Raw genomic sequence first — 16,709 nt, 5'->3', positions numbered from 1 at the left:
GTGAAGCTAGACCTAATCTAGTTAGCGGCATGCTAACTTACATGCATTTGGGCGGTATGCAGCTCACATAATCCAATTTTATGTCTGCAGAATAAAGACCAAGTTCTGCCTTAGGCCATATAGAAAATTGCTTCGAGAAATTCCTCTTATCGGTGATCGCGGATTTTACCCTCAACCTTCACCAAGCCTTCAATACTTGCCCACCATGGCGCCTCTAGTTCCCTCGCAGGACGAGCTGAAGCGTCGCCGAGTATGTTCAACGGAGTTATAAGCTATGATCCATGCTAACAGTCCTAGCTCATTGGCATCAATGCCGAAACCGTCACCAACATCCCCTCCACAGATTTTCCTGGCCACTGGCCCGGAGAGTCGCATGGCTGGGCAATCGACGAATTCCAGAAGGTACGTGCTGAAACCCTTTTCAGGTGCTATCTGTCAAATGCGATTCAACAAATACTAATCTTTTTTATCTAACAGAATTTCCAAGTCGAGTTCCACCGCAATGATCAATTTGAGGCTTCCTTCTCGCTGATCGGACTCGATGCCGCGGTCGCCAACGCTTTCCGCCGTATTCTCATGGCCGAAATTCCAACTATCGCTATTGAGGATTGCTTCATTCACAACAACACCTCTGTCATTCAAGACGAGGTGCTCGCACAACGTTTGGGTCTGATCCCACTGAAGGGTTCTGTCGAGGGAATCAACTGGATGCAATGGTTCAAGAAGGCCACCGAGGAGGGCGGGGAGGAAGACGGTCCCTGTGATTTCAACACTATTGTGCTCCACCTCGATGTGGAATGCTACAAGAATGAGCACGCAGCCAAGGACGAGCAGGATCCCCGCAAGCTCTACGCCAACGCCAATGTTTACGCTAAGGACCTCATGTTCACCCCCGTTGGTCGCCAAGAGCAATACTTTGTCGATGATGGTGCTATCGCACCCGTCAACCCGGATATTCTGATTGCCAAGCTGCGTCCCGGTCAGGCTATCCAGATGGAACTGCACTGTCAGAAGGGTATTGGTGCTGATCACGCCAAGTTCTCCCCGGTTGCCACTGCCTCGTACCGCCTCCTCCCCGATATCAATATCCAGCGTCCTATCATTGGAGACGATGCGAAGAAGTTCGCCAAGTGCTTCCCCAAGGGTGTTATTGGTCTTGAGCCCGTCACCTCCGCAGAGGCTGCGAAGCGCGGAAGTGGGTACGAAGGCCACGCCGGCGAGCAAAAGGCTGTTGTCAAGGATGCCTTCTCGGATACCGTTAGCAGAGAGTGCTTGCGCCACGAGGAGTTCAAGGACAAGGTCAAACTTGGACGTGTGCGCGACCACTTTATCTTTAATGTGGAGAGCACTGGTCAATTTGACAGTGACGTGCTCTTCCTTGAGGCTGTTAAGGTTCTGAAGTTGAAGTGCAACCGGTGGAAGAGAGGTTTGACCGACCTGATGGGTTAGGTTAGCACTCTTCACCTTATTTATGCATTCTCGGCGTTGGATATATTGGCTACGTTTGCGCTGTACATTTACGAAAAGTTTGGTCGGGGCTCCGCCTCACGAGGCTGGAGTGTGGATGTTGTTAATTGTCTTGGAAAAGAGCAGGCCAACAGCTATCTTTTGAATTCTACACAGTCAACTGAAGCTAATTCTCTTGTCATCAAGTATTCGGTCGCCGTAGATATTGCATCAGAGCACTGAGCGTTTAGTTGAAATTGAGACGGAAGCGGAAATCGATGGTATAAGCCGGATCACTGACAGCGATCTCCTGGCCATCCTCGATCAGTTCTGACAGCTTCAACTTTAAGTGCGGTCTCGTCATTTCCTCCAGCTGAGGCGGGAACCGTTGGTAGAGAGTCTTTTCCTCGGTACGCATGCTGGGCTTCTTCAATTGGGACTCAGCCCGCTCGCCCAAACTCTCGATAAATTCACCCAATGTCATATTGGGATCCACGTTCATCTTGCGGGCAAGGTTACCACACACGGGGCAGTCAGGTTTCTTTTCGGCCTCGAAGGTGTAGGTGTATACTCCTTCCTCGCCGGCATACATCATGTAGTTGTCGAGGTAGGGGTTGCTGGAACTGGCGATCTTCAGGACTTCGGAGGTCGTGGAAGCTGCAATGACAGCATTTGTTGATGCGATGGCGGGAATAATGTTCTTCACAACGCCTTGTGTCATTTGGAAAGTGACTCCGTGAATATGGAACTGCTGTGCTCGTTCATAAGCGGCGTTGTATATCCATGAGATGTGCTCCATGTCATCGCTATCGAAAGTATCATCTTTGCGCTTCTCTTGCCATGCAATCTGGTGTGCCCATTCAATGCAATGCTGAGGCTGGCGAGGGATAGTGGCAATGGTGCAGAGGGGAACTGCGGGACGGGGAGCGTGCATATCAAGCTGGCACTCGATGCATGATGAGAGTGTTGGCAAAATCACACGCGCTTGTCCCTTGAACCCTGTTTCAAGTTAGCCATGTCCTTGGGAGGAAGGGGGAAGGTTTTCTATAATAGCCCATACCTTCAGTCCCGCCGTCGACCAATGGCTTTAGACTGTCAGGGTCTTCCATGTCCACCATTGAGATCAAGGTGGCATTAATCCATCGTCTGGCTTCGATGCTGTCCAAGCCGCAGATGATGATCTTAAATTGCATGTAGTAATCTTCATCCTTATCCTGGATCTTGCCAACATAAGGTGTGATGGTGACACCCTTCACTCTCTTTTGCACGAAAGCGGCAGCAACTTCGGCCTTGGGTTTTCCAATATCAGCCTGACGGAAAAGGAACTGTCGGTTCAGATTTGAAATATCAATTGTGTCTGGCAATCATCAGCTTCTGGTCTCGATGGTGTGTATCGCAAAGAACATACCCATGTCGATTACATGGATGTCTTTGAATCCAGACAAAGCTAGGTTCTTCAAAATTTCACACCCCAGTCCTCCAGCTCCGCTAGGTTCTTATTAGTTGACAATGTCGCTAAAGAACAAGAACTGATAAGGCAGACATACATCACCCTAGGAATCCGGTTAGCAAAGCAACAAAGTCTGCGGAATACATCGACTTACAAGATCTTGGATGATTCCAGAGACTGAATGGTCTCAGGTCCAGGGACCCATTCTTCGTCTGTGTAGGGACCCCGTTTGCTGAGAACGTTGTAAAGATGCTTCCTGTGGGGTATTAGAGAGGTGGATGATCGCGGGTGGCGCGACTTACCATCGACCCTGCTGGTCCACGTAGACTGGAGCTTCCGGGCTTCCTGGGGTTTCGATATCCAAGTCCATTTTGGTAATGTTTCTCATTCAAAAAATCGATGGAAGTAGATGGACCCGATCACCTAGTATCAAGTCACGATCCGCTGTCTCTACAGTCGACCTGATCCGGCTTTTGTTGTCTTTGAGATAAGGTGAATTTGGGTTGGAAAAATTCCGATGGCCTGCAAGGGTTAGATTCCTGCTCAGATCACAGAAGTATCGAAAGTATCGAGAAGTCAGAGGAAGTGACAGCACTCATCGCGCGCGCGTGGGCTGGCCAAGCTGACTAATGAGCTGCCCGCATACTGGAAACTTCACCTCAGAAACAGCTTGTCTTTCCTCGTCGAAAACGATTTCGGCGAAGATTCAAAATGGATGGACTTTTAACAGAGGTCAAAACTGTTAAGCGGGATTCAGACCCCTTCATCACGCCTGCTGCTGCTGTTTCGGAAGACTCAACAAAACATGACCTAGATCTCGACCACTTATCATCTCGTCACATTATAGATCTACTCAAGTCGAACCCTGATCGAGAACAATTATCTGCCATCTTGACATTTATCGATCCTTTCAGCAAAACCAAAGCTGACAGGGACTTTGATCTCCGACTTGCAAGCCCCATCACAGCTCAGATTCTCCAATTGTTAGTCAGCACCACGATTCCAACCCATTGGGGATTGCTGGATTCCAAACAGAGCAAAGGAAAGGATCTGAAGTCCCGAGCAGCGCTGTTGAGATGTCTGAGCAGTGTCGCTGGTATTGGCTCCCTGGTCGCTCAGCTACGCACGTTGATCAGCGCCGCGCGTGCCTCTGCCCATCAAGCCCAAGGGTCAAGTAGTCAGCTCGGAATTCAAGAAGTTTTGGCTGTACTAGCCGCTTTGACAGAACCGAAGGATTTCATTCTTAGGCTTTATTCCGACATATCGAAAATCTCTGACAACAACACCCGACAGCAAGTTGCGTGGAGGGAACTCGTGTCCCTTGTTGCTGCCGGTAAAATTCTATCCACGGCAGCTGAGGCTCTGACTGTTCTAGATGCATCTTCGGTGTCTCCAAGCCATTGGATCGCAACTGGGCCTCAATATGCGGTGTGGATTGGGCGCAATGTCGCCCACATGGCACTCAAGCTCAATCAGGAGGACACAACCGGCTGGTCGTCCCTTGCTCTTCTTGTGGGCAGATCTTTGAGTCTTGGTTATACTGGTAAATATACTATTCTGTGTGATTATAGTTTTAAAGCTAACAAGACACAGATCAATTCGTCAAGGAAGTCTACGCGAGTCTACTCCTTGAGCACTCTTCACCCGAACCCTTTACCTTGCTACAAGATCAACTCAAACCAATCGAACAAACCGCGTTCCTCGAAGCAATCTTCCGTGATATTCAACGAAGGCACTTTGCAGACGACCTGTCCGGCTCGGTGAATCAGCCTTTAGCTTCATCAGAGTCTATCGGGGCTGTAGCAGCTTTGTGCTCCGTGGTCATCCCTAGTCGGTCTCATCTGGAGAATCTGGTCATTGAATGGCTTTCGAAGTCACAGGGTGGCTCTATCACCACATTAGGACTGCGTCGTGCTCTTCTGGTCACTTATAGTGATCGCAGCGGTCAGTCCTTCCCTGGGTCTCACAAAAATCTAAACTAACAACCCAAACAGATGTGTTGAGCTCCGTGCTTCATCGCAGCTTGGAACAATTTGGAGATAGGTTCTCTATCAAACACGTCCCAAACGTGGTTCAGAATGGTAAGTCGGCTCCTGGTGCCTTTCTGCAGCAGAAGAGCTTCTAATTGTAATCAGCAAATGCACAAATCATCCTTCTTGCTGCCGGGCACCTTCAGCGATCAGATAAATCGCAGGTCCAAGATGCAGGCCGGTCAAGTGCATATTTGAACGCAGTGTCTAATCGACTAGCTGCGTCCTCGAACAGGGCTCGATTCCTTGGCATGGTCGTTGGAACTGGAATCTCTGCGCTTGTTGAACAGCCTGACAAGGTGCTTAAGTTTGATCTTGATGAAATGAAAAGCGAGGAAGCCCAGTGGTATCTGAATTTGACCAATGTTCACGACCAGCTCGGCTCTCCCGGCTCTATCAAAACATTGCAGGTCGTCCAACCGGCAAGGCCAGAGACAATTCAACCCAAGCCCGTGCCTAAAGCAAAAGCACATGCCCAGCGCCAGGAAACCAGCAAAATTGTTGCGATCGAGGAAATAGAGGACAGTGAGGAAGACAACGACGATGACGACGATGATCTCATCCCATATGAGAAGCCAGATGACGACGCGTATGATTCTGATGACGATCCCACGTTGATCCAACGGAATAAACCAGTAGCACCAGTGTGAGTCTTGGATTTCACGAATTCGCTTCGAACGTGCTAACAAATGTCAGATACATACGCGATCTGATTCCAGCCCTCAGAGACACCGAAAATGTTGAACGACACCACCTTGCTATAACCACAGCCCCATCTTTGATCCGAAGGAAAATAGGCTTCGGAACTGAGCTTGCCGAACAGATCGAAGAACTAGCATTGACGATCGTTGGTCTTCAAAATGAAAATGATCATCCGACGTTCCACGAGTCTCGTTTGCAGAGCATGATTGCACTGATCGTATCCCAGCCCTTCAAAATGGCGCGCTGGTTCACTGCCATATACTTTGATGGCGATATATCTCAAGTGCAAAGATCTGCTGTTTTAACGGCGCTTGGTCTGAGTGCCCGTGAAATAGCTGGCAATGGGGAAGATGATTCCAAAGCACTTCGTCTCCCGACCACTGGCGACACATCATTCCCATCAAAACGTCTTTCCCCTTCTTTAGAAACTGTTTATTCTGGAGCCGACGAATCTCCTATTGCAACGCTCACTCGCGAAATGTCCCGCGCATCGTTGCAGCCACTAGCAGCAAACGCGGCAGATGCAATGACAGGACCTAATGCTCTCAAAGTGCGCACTTTCTCATCACGCATGGAAGTGGAAAAGAAACGCCAGCAGCGTGATACCCAGCGTCAGAAGTCCACAATAAAGGATCTACACAAGGTGCTGGCCGAAGGCTTCTTCTTCCCAATGCAGGGCCGGTTCGAAATCATGATGCTGCAAATCGCATCGTAAGTCCTCTAAATCCAGCCCAATGCGCTATGCCATGCATACTGACTTGATTGCAGATCGTCTTCCTCCTCATACAATCCATTCTTCATTCCGCATCTCCTCACTCTGTTCCTCCAAACCCTTTCTCTCATTCTCTCTACCACAGGCCCAAGCACCCCCTTCCTGCCTGGTCTCACCCACGAAGCCATTTCCCTTCTCCTTTCACTGCATACAGCCTCTACATCCAGTGAGCCAACGGTAACCGCCGCTCTGTTGTCTCTGTTCCTTGTTGTGGTAGATCTCAACATCGCATCTGGCTCAAACGGCGAAGAACGATTAGTCACTGAGTATGCGACCCAGGTAATCGAGTTGCGTGAGTGGGCTTCTCAGGTGTTTGATCGGACGCCACCATCTGCTGCACGGGCCGATCCAAGCTCTGCTGTTAGTGATCCACAGGAGCAGATACGTACACTCGCTGCTGGTGTCATGGTACGGCTTGGTGAGGTGATGGAGCGGTACCAAGGCCGATTAATGGGTGTGCACTCTGGTTTCAGCTATTAGTTCACTTTCTACTGTATGAAGCCATGAAACAGTTATTGAGCTGGTTTGGGTGAAGAATCTCGAGATGGATAATGCTAGAACCACTTATCATATCCACATAACGTTGCGACATGAGGTTTCAAGTTGTAGATAATATTGCTGAATTGCTTCCGAAAATGACATCGCTATGAGCGCCGAAGTAGATTAATCTAATTACTTTGCACTGGCCGGGCCAAAGCTACCCTTCTCGATAGCCGCCTCCATCATCCGATCGCCGCTGATGATACTCGTGGTACAAATGACAATCTTTCTCCGCGGGGCCTCCTGAGCAGCAATAAAGCGCAGAGCAGCAATCTCCGTGAACGTGATGCCACCCAAGAAAAAGACGTACACAGTCTTGGTACCAGAGTTTCCACTGAGCGTCTGTCGCGCGCGGACAGCCTTGTCATCGCCTTTCTGCACAATGCTGAAAGTCGCACCCCGCGCGCTTTTAACCACATCCTCGAAGCCAAGCCAGCCAGGAGACACTGTGCTGGCGGCATTGATAGAAGCAGCAGGCGTCCCACCCTTGATAAGCGAGACCATGTAGGATTTCTGCAGTACGCATTGCACTAGCCGGACGCTCAGTGGTGCAAAGCCACTGTACACGTATGAGATATCGTTGGGATCTTTCTCGCTGACTTCTTCAATGACAAGGCGGAGGTTCTTGCGCAGGTATCCATAGTTCGTCTTTGTGCCTGCCTGTGCGCCTGATGTTGGAAGAAGCATAGTTGTAGCTGGAGATCGGGGTTGCAGCAGCTCCATCTTTTCCAACGCCCAGAATGTGAGAAGATGCTGGTGCCCGTATGCTTGCACGATCTGTCGCTTGAAGTTTTCCAAGTCGCGTGGGCGGAGACCGCCCGACATGCATGATTCCAGGCAAAGAAGTCGGAGGACCGTTTTTAATGGAATGTCTCGGGCAATGAGCTCTTCAATGGTCTCGTGCTGGTATGTCGAGTCTGCACCAGCAGCGTTGTTTTGTTGGACTTCTAGTGTTTTGCGGAAGGTCTCGGACCGTGTGAGTCGCATTATCTCCTCTGCTAGGTTTGTATGTGTTCGAAGACTCTGGTGCTCCAACTGATATGTTGGGAGCCTATTGACAAACTCCCGGAGTTCGCCGGTCGTTTTGGCTGTATGACGGGTTTCGTATTCGTTCTCCAGGCGCCGTGCAACTTTGTTCAGGATATCACCCACGATTGCAAAGTTAGCATCCCGGAGTTGGTTAAACAGTTGATCTGAGGCATCCAGTTGGACCTTGCGCTTTGGTGGGCCATGTTGCTGGGGTGTCTTAGATGATTCCTGAGGCTGCGGTGCAGAGGCGGGACCAACAATGCTTGTGTCGATATCTGCCTGATTGTTCTTGATACCAACGTACTCATCAATCAAGCCTTCATACGTGAGTTGTGTTAGAAGAGCTGTTCCGAAATCGACATCGCGATCGATGATGATCAGGTTCTCAACATTCGAGCTGGGTAATAGCCCTCGAGCAGACGGATCAGCCAGGCCAGAGCTCTCTTCTGCGTCGAGTTCCTTTCTCATGCGCAGCAGCAGATCTGTCAAGCGGCGGGCATTGTCGCCCTTTCCAACGATTCTTGGGAAATACCCGTGGCGTTGCTGGATACCCATCAGAGCCTTGGCGGCATGGAATATGCATCCAGGATCTTTGTGCTATTTCAGGTTAGGATGAAATAGCTTCCCAAGAAAGAGATTCCCACTCACCAAGTACAAATCGCTGAATGAATCATCCAATTCTAGCGACAAGATGTCCTGCTCTAGCGGCATGAACAGAAGTGGAAATTCGGCAATGTTTACGTCGCCAATAATTCCAGCCTCTTCCAGTACTGCATTTCCCACGAGGGTCCGCCTCGGCGAGAAGAAGATGGAATACTCATGTTCAACGTTGCCGTTGTTCTGCAGGCGCTTGATCTGCTCTGAAATAACAATGTCAGCTCATCCTGATGGCGCTCAATGTGGATGTGTATAGATAGATGCCCTAATGAAATGAGCTTGTAAAAGATGTGATAAAATGTATATCAATATAGGGCAAGTTCCATCCAGATTACATAGGGTTGAAGAGATCTGCGTAATCTGAGTGTGGCCCATTTCGTATCCCAAACATAGAAGATACGAGCAATGGCCTCATAAGCCGAAAGGGAAGGCAAAAAGAGCAATGTCATACCTGCCACAGTTCGAACGTGGCGAGCCTTCTCGCCACGAACTAAGAACACAACATTGCGTTGAGATGAGTCAATGTTTGCATTCTCCAGGTAGAAGACCCGGTGGACTCCATAGTCTTGGAGCTCAGAGAACTTGACGAATAGCCCCACTGGGCCAGCCAGCTCCTGGCTTATGACGAGGTTCTTCTTCCCCCGGACCTGGACAAGTAATTAGCGGTGATTCGAGGAATCGGGGAGCTATACTCACGCCTTCCAGTAAAGTCAGGAGATCCCTCCGCGCCTTGTCCTTGAAATGGTCAGCATCTGACCCCGAAAAGGGCGCCATTTCATTGAAACAGGCAGCAGAATGTCGTGGCCAAAAATAAACAGATGTCGTTGGAGTGCCACTGCGCCCGCTTTGGGTTTAGCACTGCCACTGCTGATGTAACTTTGTAAAGTTCCGTATGTGTATGGTTCGTTTTGCGCGAGTGAGGGGAAATTTGTATGAGTAACTTTGGTATTTCTTCTGTACATTTATTACAATCAGGCGGCGATCTCGAACATTCAATGCTCCCCTGAAGGCGTCTCACAATTGATCTATTTTGTCTCACTTTCTTTTTCTTCTTTTCTTTCTTATACCCCCTCCAACTCATCCTCGATCGTTTAACAAATTACACCCGCACCTCGTATCAAACCCCAATTCATCATGGGTCTCTTCAACAAGAAATCTGAAGGCGATGACGACTCTAACCGCCGCGCACTCTTTGGGCGCAAGAAGGACAAGAGCCCATCCACCCCTACCAACCCTTACGCCAAGGACATTCCAGTAGACCCATACACCAAGGCCAAGATTGGTGCTGGTGTCGCTCCCTTGCCTGCCGACCACCCTGCCGCCAACGGCGGCCCCGCGTCGCAGAGCCCCCACAACATTCCCTCCGACAACAAGTACGCCAGCGGATACTCTGCCAACAAGTACGGCAACCAGGGCGGCTATGGAAGTGACCGATTTGGCGGATCTGGCGCAGGCGTCAGCTCCCCGGCCTCGGGCTCCGGCTCCGGCTCGCGCTATGGAACCGGCGGCTACGGTGGTCTCGGTAGTTCCGATCCCAATGACCCCGCGGCGGCGGATGCGGCTCGCAACGAGCTGTTCGGTGGTGCTAAGCGCACACCCGACAACTCGGGCGGTAACCCGCCGCCATACTCCGAGGGCCAGGGTGGACAAGGCGGACAACCGAACTACGGCGGCGGCAGCAACGAGTACAGCATGGCGACATTCCAGGACCGCCAGCTGACCGCGGAAGAGGAAGAGGAAGAGGAGATCAATGCTACAAAGAATGAGATGCGATTCGTGAAGCAGGGCGATGTGGCGTCGACGCGGAATGCCCTCCGAGCAGCTGCTCAAGCCGAAGAAACCGGTCGCGCCACGCTCGCCCGGCTAGGCGCCCAGGGCGAGTCGATCCACGATACCGAGAAGAGTCTGGACATGACGACCATTGAAGGCCGCCTTGCGGCGGAGAAGGCGAAGGAGCTCAAGACTCTTAACAAGAGCATGTTCGCTGTGCACGTGGCGAACCCGTTCACTGCTTCGCGGCGTCGGCGCGAGCGCGATGAGAAGGTCCTCAACACACATCGCGAAGAGCGTGGAATTCGTGACGGTACACGGGCCGAGGCTCATGGTACCAACCAGCGCATGGACCGCGTGTTCCGCGACATTGACCGTGAAGCCGCCAAGCAGGGCAAGGGCAAGAAGGCCAGTGTGACTGAGCGTGCCAAGTACCAGTTCGAGGCAGATAGCGAGGATGAGCAGATGGAGGACGAGATCGAGCAGAACTTGGATCTGCTTGGAGGTGCTACGGGCCGTTTGAACGGTCTTGCCAAAGCGACTGGTAAGGAGCTCGACGAACAGAACAGACATTTGGAGCGTATCACAGGCAAGGTGAGTTTTGGTCAATCCATGTATTACCCGGATATGATACTAATGGCTTGCAGAGCGATTATGTCGACGATCAGATTGCCATGAACCGTGCCAAGCTGGACCGGATTCACTAGACCTCTTCTCCAAAGCAATTGGGACTGCGATATGCCTGGTGCTGTCGAGTCCTGTAATTCATCTGCTTGTACTCTCTCGGTTGGCATGGATCACACATTGGCGTTGGGGCTGGTTCTGCATTGTCGTGGTCACTTCAGAGCCGACTAAAACACTGAGTCAATATTATAATAATTGCATCGCATTGATTTCCACAGCCTACTCGAGTAGATGTGTATCATTGGCGACAGCTTTCGACGTAGGTGTTTGAACACATCGGAGCTCTGCGCTGTCCATAAAACTTAATCTTGCGCGTGTCTCCAAACCCCAACATCCTTGTTGATCTGATAACCCCATGCAGTGTTACCAGTTTACGCGCAGATCGACACCCCAACTGCGGGGAGTGTGGGCCCAGTGACTGAACCTCGGATGAACTCCATCTGCACAGTATAAGTCAACCCTCAGGTACACTTCCATACTCATCAAACTCGCAACATCCATCATGTCTAACCTGCCCAGCAGAACAGACATCCTAGTCATAGGCAGCGGCAACGCAGGCCTCAGCGCTGCCCTCGCAGCCGCCCAGACCAACCCCCATCTCCAAGTCATTCTCATCGACAAGTGCCCCGAGTCCTGGGCAGGAGGCAACACCTACTTCACAGCAGGCGCATTTCGCACAACCCACGATGGCCTTGCAGACCTTCTCCCAATCGTCAACAACACACCTCCAGAGCAAGCATCCCGCATCGACATGGAACCCTACACAGCCGAAGACTTCCAATCCGACCTCAACCGCATGACAGACAACCGCACCGACCCAGCCCTATCAAAAGCCCTAGTCGAAGACTCCCGCTCAACAATCGACTGGCTAGCATCTAACGGCATCCGCTTCCAACTCTCCTTCAACCGCCAAGCTTACGAAGTAAACAACAGAATCAAATTCTGGGGCGGCCTCGCCCTCAAAACCCAAGACGGCGGCAAAGGTCTCGTGGAAGATGAATTACGCGCTGTCCGCAACGCAGGCGTGTCCATCTTCTTTAATACAGAAGCCACGAGACTCTGCAGAGGTGGTTCGGGCGGCCAACTCATAGCGGTAGAATACATCGGCGGAACGCCGCGTCACAGATCAGTCATCTCTGTTCACGCGGCGATTCTAGCAGCTGGTGGCTTTGAGGCTAATCCCCAGATGCGCGCTCAGTATCTTGGTCCAGGGTGGGATTGTGCGAGGGTGCGCGGCACGCCGTTCAATACAGGCGATTTGCTGAAGATCGCTCAGCAGCATGTCTTTGCGCGTACTGCGGGCGATTGGGGTGGATGTCACAGTGTTGCGTGGGATGCGGATGCGCCTTCTGAGAGTGGAGATCGGGATGTTTCGAATCAATACACTAAGAGTGGATATCCGTTGGGGATCATGGTCAATGTCAATGGGGAGCGGTTTGTGGATGAGGGCTTTGACATGCGAAACTACACCTACGCGATGGTTGGGCGGCGTGTGCTTGCGCAGCCTGAGCAGGTTGCGTTCCAGGTTTGGGACAGCAAGACTATTGGCTGGCTGCGCGAAGAAGAATACCGAGGAGAGATCGTTAAGCGGATTCAGGGTGATTCGATTGAGGAGCTTGCCGAGAAGTGTGGGTTGGCTGGGATGGTCGATCCAGGGAAATTCCTGAAGACTGTGAGGGAGTATAACGCTTCCGTTGAAGGGAATGAAGTGGAGCAGTGGGATCCTGCTGTCAAGGATGGGCTTGGAACTAAGGGCTTGGCTCTTTCGAAGTCGAATTGGGCTTTGCCAATTGACAAGCCACCTTTTCTGGCCGTCAAGGTTACAGCGGGCATTACTTTCACCTTTGGTGGATTGGCTGTGAACCCGGAGACTGCGGCTGTTATTTCGGAGCAGACGAAGAAAGATGTCCCTGGATTGTACTGTGCGGGTGAGATGCTTGGGGGCATCTTCTATGGCAATTATCCCGGTGGAAGTGGATTGACGTCTGGTGCGGTCTTTGGACGTCGTGCTGGTCGTGCAGCCGGGGAGCGAGTTGTGCATCTGATAAGGAACCAGCGTTTACCTCATGAGCATACTGAGTGGTTTATTAACGACCCACAATTCAACAGACAACTTTGAATAGAACCGTCCGTGGATTGACATCTCTCCACACGATGTGGCCCTTGAATGTTCAATCTCACCAGACATCCTACATTCAAGACAAATGAAGAGATAGTCGAAACACCAAGACAGTCTTAACTTTCTGCACAAGTTCGATAAATGAATAGCCAATGACAAAGAATCTACAAATGGGAAGAGAAAGTGTTCAGAATGTCTTTTTTATATTGATTAGACAATATCGTTATAGTAGCGACTGTAAATAGAGACTCGACTGAGCTCCACATGATAAAAAAACTTTCTTATGCCACGGGTATCATCACCAACACCTTCCCAAAACTGCACTCGAAAACAGACCCGGCGGAAAAAGAAAATGTGACCCTGGAGGCACACGAGAAATGAAGAAAAAGATGTAGGTGTAATAAGATCTGAACCATGCTATATGCAGGCAAGATGGAGAAATGAAGACGGCACGTAGCCAAAAAGGTAAAGGGAAAAACAGTGTCCCACAAGAAAAGAAGCATCGAATCATCACAAGCCCATGGTATCGAGAAAGGGGGAAAAAAAGAACAACAAAAAGGTGACGCCCAGGCCTAGTGATAGGATAAGAAAGGAAACAAAAAACCAGCAACGCATCCAGCCGGGAGCTTCTATGGTCGTAACGTCAGACAAAGGAAATAAAAAGGGCTCTCCCTGGCCCGGGCCCTCGATCCAAGCCCTCTATACCCTCGGTTGGGGGGTATAAATAGAGGGATTGTTTTCTCTCCGATTAGGAAATGTTTCCGGAGTATATAGAGAAGAGGAAAGAAAGGGTATCCAAATTGTACAAGTACAAGCAGACAGAGCCGAGCGACCAAGATCAAGCCAACACAGTTGGAGATCATGAAAACGGCACGAGGGCGGGTCTGAGTGGTGGACCCTGTGTTGATGACAGGGAGAGCGCGCTCGAGGAAACGAATTTCCGACCTCGAGTAGAAGAATGTAGTCGTAAGATATTCACGGGAGAGAAATTACTCGTCGTCGTCGCCAGATCCGCTGTCCTTCTCGCCCTTGTGGACCTTCTTGTGACGGCGCAGATTCGAGACAACGGAGAAGTGCCGCCCGCAGCCTTCAACGTCACACGCAAATGCTAGAAAGATACAGTCAGAATATTGTGTTTGAGGTGATTGTTTGGGACAAAACTTACGCTTTTCGCCAGTGTGGCTGTACATATGGGTTTGCAAAGATGAGGGACGCGTGAAACGCTTGTCGCAGACCTTGCACTTGTGCTTTTTCTGAGTGTTGGAGGGCAACTTGGAGCTGAATTGGCTCATCATAGATTGCGGACCAGGGGGAGCACTGCCAGCCAGAAGACTGGTGGGTCGCGGCAGAGTGCGCGACTCGTATGACTCGGAGGTAGTGGAGCTGTAGTCTGTAACGGAGGAGTCGACGGAGCCCACCGAGGCGCTGTAGTAGGGGTAGTTGCCGCCGGAGGAGATAGAGGAGGCGGAAGAGTGGGTGGAGGGGAAGCCGTAGGAGTCGGCTGAGCTGCGCGCGCCGCGAGGACCGGGGCCGTAGATATTGCGCGGGGTCAGGTCCTGGCTGAGAGCGACCATTCCACGGCTGGCATCGAGCGCATCACCGAAGGTGGGTGCGGAGGCAGAGGAGTTAACGCGGGCAGCGTCTCTGCGGGGGATTGTGAGCATTCGCGCGCGAAACAAAACATCGAGTTGCGATCAGAGGGGGTGCAACTTACGAGTGGGAAATGCGGCGGTTGTCGGTGGGGGAAGGGTGGATAGGAGCATAGCTGACGGGGGCGTAGCTGGCGGGCGCGAAGCTGCTCATGGGGGGAGCAGTGGTGTAGGAAGGAGCCTGGTCGAAAGTGGTGCGCGGCACCTCGTGTTGCATACCCATGACCTCGGGGCCGTAGCTGGCGGTCGCGTAGGTGCTACCGGGCACCATTGTGGGCGCGGACACAGGGATGTTGGGGTATGGCATAGACATGCCGGTGCGGTTGACTTCCTCCTGCTTCACGCCGATGGGCATGCTGGCGCCATTGCCCATGGAGGTCGCATAGACTGGAGGTGTCGAGTGCGACGAAGTGTGAGCCGCCCATGGGTCTGTAAATTGTGGTGGGTTATGGTAGACATTGTCGAAGCTCATGCCGCCGTAGGGACGGTTTTGGTTTTCCATGACCATCGTCATGGTATATAGAGATGCAAGAGGATCGTCGATAGAAAAGGTAAAGTGATAAACCCGAAGATCAACAATCAACAATTATTCAAAGGAAGTAAGAAAAGGAAAATGAGCAGTCTGGGGAAGGGGATCGGCGAAGCTTATGAAGGGGACAAACAATATAAGGTGTTGAGGCATGAGTCCATACTCCAGTGCCACTGACGACGTCCCGTCGGGGATTGCAGATCGTTACAGTACCGTGTATTGACTTGTATTTTTCCCTTTTCCACTTTTTTTTTTTTTTTTTTTTTTTCGATTTCTTTTCTTTTTGGTGATTTTTTGGGGATTTCTTTTTTTTAATTATTTTCCTATTTTTTACCTCCCTCCCTGTTTCTTCCCCCCTACGGAGTACGGAGTACTGTCTTTTTTTTAGGGCCCTGAACTCTTGTCCATGTTGACAGTCTACTCCTTCACTGATTGGACTGTCAAACAATGAGTGGTCCCCATGACGGGGACCAGTTCCTTGGACCCTAAGGCCTCACGCTTTTATAGGATACTTTATTCCTATTTAAGCTAAAATCATCTCGATCAGGGTCTAAAATATATTAATTGCTTAACTTAGGAATGGAAGATCTGAAGATTCGATTCTAAGTATTTAGACGCGCAGGCAGGAATGTACAAGTGTACACTGGTAGTGGACTCCGGGATCGGAGTCGAATGTAAAGAAATTACTACTGTAGGACTCCATATACTTGGTAAGGCCAACCACTTCCAAAAGGCTAGAAATCAGAAAAAGAAAAAGAAAAGAAAAGGAGTAAACCAGACCCAAAAAGTAGATAGTGACCTCAGTGTACTCCATACAAAGTGTGTTCAATTGCTGAGAGCTGTGCCGTGTGGGCTGAAAAGGGAAACGGTAAAAGCGGAAAGAAAAGAAATTCGAAAAAAACAAAAATAAAAAAGGAAAAGGGACGCCAAGACTTACCACTCACGATGCACCAAGGTTCGCCTTTGTTTCAAGGCAGCGGGGCAGATCCCAGTGTCAAAGGGTATACCCGCGCCGGGGTTAATATGAGACTGTGATATAGTACGGAGTACGGAGTATACGGAGTATAGGCTGCGTACACTTCGCGTAGTCTAGCCTATAATGGAGTATAACTACATCATATCTACGGAGTACTAAAAAAAGATTAAGTACCACGTAGAAGAAATAGATCATGATACGCAAGTTCAAATGAACGTCACATCTGTCGCACATTCGAATATGTCAAATAAAAATCCCACACTCGGAATGGCTGAATGGCTTAAGCCATGGGTCTTTGACACGGCACAGAGAGGGTTTAGCGTCCCAGCCCGACCTTACATCCTGAGGGAGGGTTA

The 16,709-nt window shown here is 50.6% G+C and overlaps 7 protein-coding genes across 7 annotated transcripts; 4 read left to right on the top strand and 3 right to left on the bottom strand.

The window, feature by feature from the left end:
• Positions 1 to 205: 205 nt before the first annotated feature.
• Positions 206 to 1,449, top strand: N7506_002466 (DNA-directed RNA polymerase core subunit RPC40; the record flags this gene model as incomplete). Its single annotated transcript, XM_056951761.1, has 3 exons — positions 206 to 250; positions 298 to 402; positions 478 to 1,449. The coding sequence occupies 3 exons, from the start codon at positions 206 to 208 to the stop codon at positions 1,447 to 1,449; spliced, it is 1,122 nt and encodes a 373-aa protein (XP_056814912.1).
• A 244-nt stretch (positions 1,450 to 1,693) lies between these two features.
• N7506_002465 (NEDD8-activating protein UBA3) lies at positions 1,694 to 3,266 on the bottom strand (the record flags this gene model as incomplete). The annotated part of the gene is made up of 6 exons (XM_056951760.1): positions 1,694 to 2,445; positions 2,507 to 2,803; positions 2,855 to 2,934; positions 2,994 to 2,999; positions 3,051 to 3,152; positions 3,199 to 3,266. The coding sequence occupies 6 exons, from the start codon at positions 3,264 to 3,266 to the stop codon at positions 1,694 to 1,696; spliced, it is 1,305 nt and encodes a 434-aa protein (XP_056814911.1).
• Positions 3,267 to 3,607: 341 nt separating this feature from the next.
• On the top strand, positions 3,608 to 6,880 carry N7506_002464 (telomere length regulation TEL2 family protein; the record flags this gene model as incomplete). Its single annotated transcript, XM_056951759.1, has 6 exons — positions 3,608 to 4,439; positions 4,490 to 4,840; positions 4,891 to 4,977; positions 5,032 to 5,572; positions 5,623 to 6,339; positions 6,397 to 6,880. 6 exons carry the CDS (start codon positions 3,608 to 3,610, stop codon positions 6,878 to 6,880), a joined length of 3,012 nt encoding a protein of 1,003 aa, XP_056814910.1.
• A 192-nt stretch (positions 6,881 to 7,072) lies between these two features.
• On the bottom strand, positions 7,073 to 9,469 carry N7506_002463 (Sec1 family protein; the record flags this gene model as incomplete). Its single annotated transcript, XM_056951758.1, has 4 exons — positions 7,073 to 8,566; positions 8,618 to 8,829; positions 9,078 to 9,273; positions 9,323 to 9,469. Coding segments are annotated over 4 exons (2,049 nt in total), but the record flags the coding sequence as incomplete, so codon positions are not given.
• A 291-nt stretch (positions 9,470 to 9,760) lies between these two features.
• Positions 9,761 to 11,103, top strand: N7506_002462 (putative plasma membrane SNARE protein (Sec9); the record flags this gene model as incomplete). Its single annotated transcript, XM_056951757.1, has 2 exons — positions 9,761 to 10,990; positions 11,044 to 11,103. 2 exons carry the CDS (start codon positions 9,761 to 9,763, stop codon positions 11,101 to 11,103), a joined length of 1,290 nt encoding a protein of 429 aa, XP_056814908.1.
• Positions 11,104 to 11,582: 479 nt separating this feature from the next.
• N7506_002461 (uncharacterized protein) lies at positions 11,583 to 13,199 on the top strand (the record flags this gene model as incomplete). Its single annotated transcript, XM_056951756.1, has 1 exon — positions 11,583 to 13,199. One exon carries the CDS (start codon positions 11,583 to 11,585, stop codon positions 13,197 to 13,199), a length of 1,617 nt encoding a protein of 538 aa, XP_056814907.1.
• A 989-nt stretch (positions 13,200 to 14,188) lies between these two features.
• N7506_002460 (C2H2-type zinc finger protein) lies at positions 14,189 to 15,362 on the bottom strand (the record flags this gene model as incomplete). Its single annotated transcript, XM_056951755.1, has 3 exons — positions 14,189 to 14,307; positions 14,365 to 14,843; positions 14,914 to 15,362. The coding sequence occupies 3 exons, from the start codon at positions 15,360 to 15,362 to the stop codon at positions 14,189 to 14,191; spliced, it is 1,047 nt and encodes a 348-aa protein (XP_056814906.1).
• Between the last annotated feature and the right edge of the window lie 1,347 nt (positions 15,363 to 16,709).

The sequence above is a fragment of the Penicillium brevicompactum genome (genome assembly GCF_028827555.1).
Source record: "Penicillium brevicompactum strain IBT 35665 chromosome Unknown utg000001l_segment0_segment1, whole genome shotgun sequence".
NCBI lineage: Eukaryota > Fungi > Ascomycota > Eurotiomycetes > Eurotiales > Aspergillaceae > Penicillium > Penicillium brevicompactum.
The sequence above is the reverse complement of the archived record's forward strand: the minus strand, read 5'-3'. Positions and strand labels throughout refer to the sequence as shown.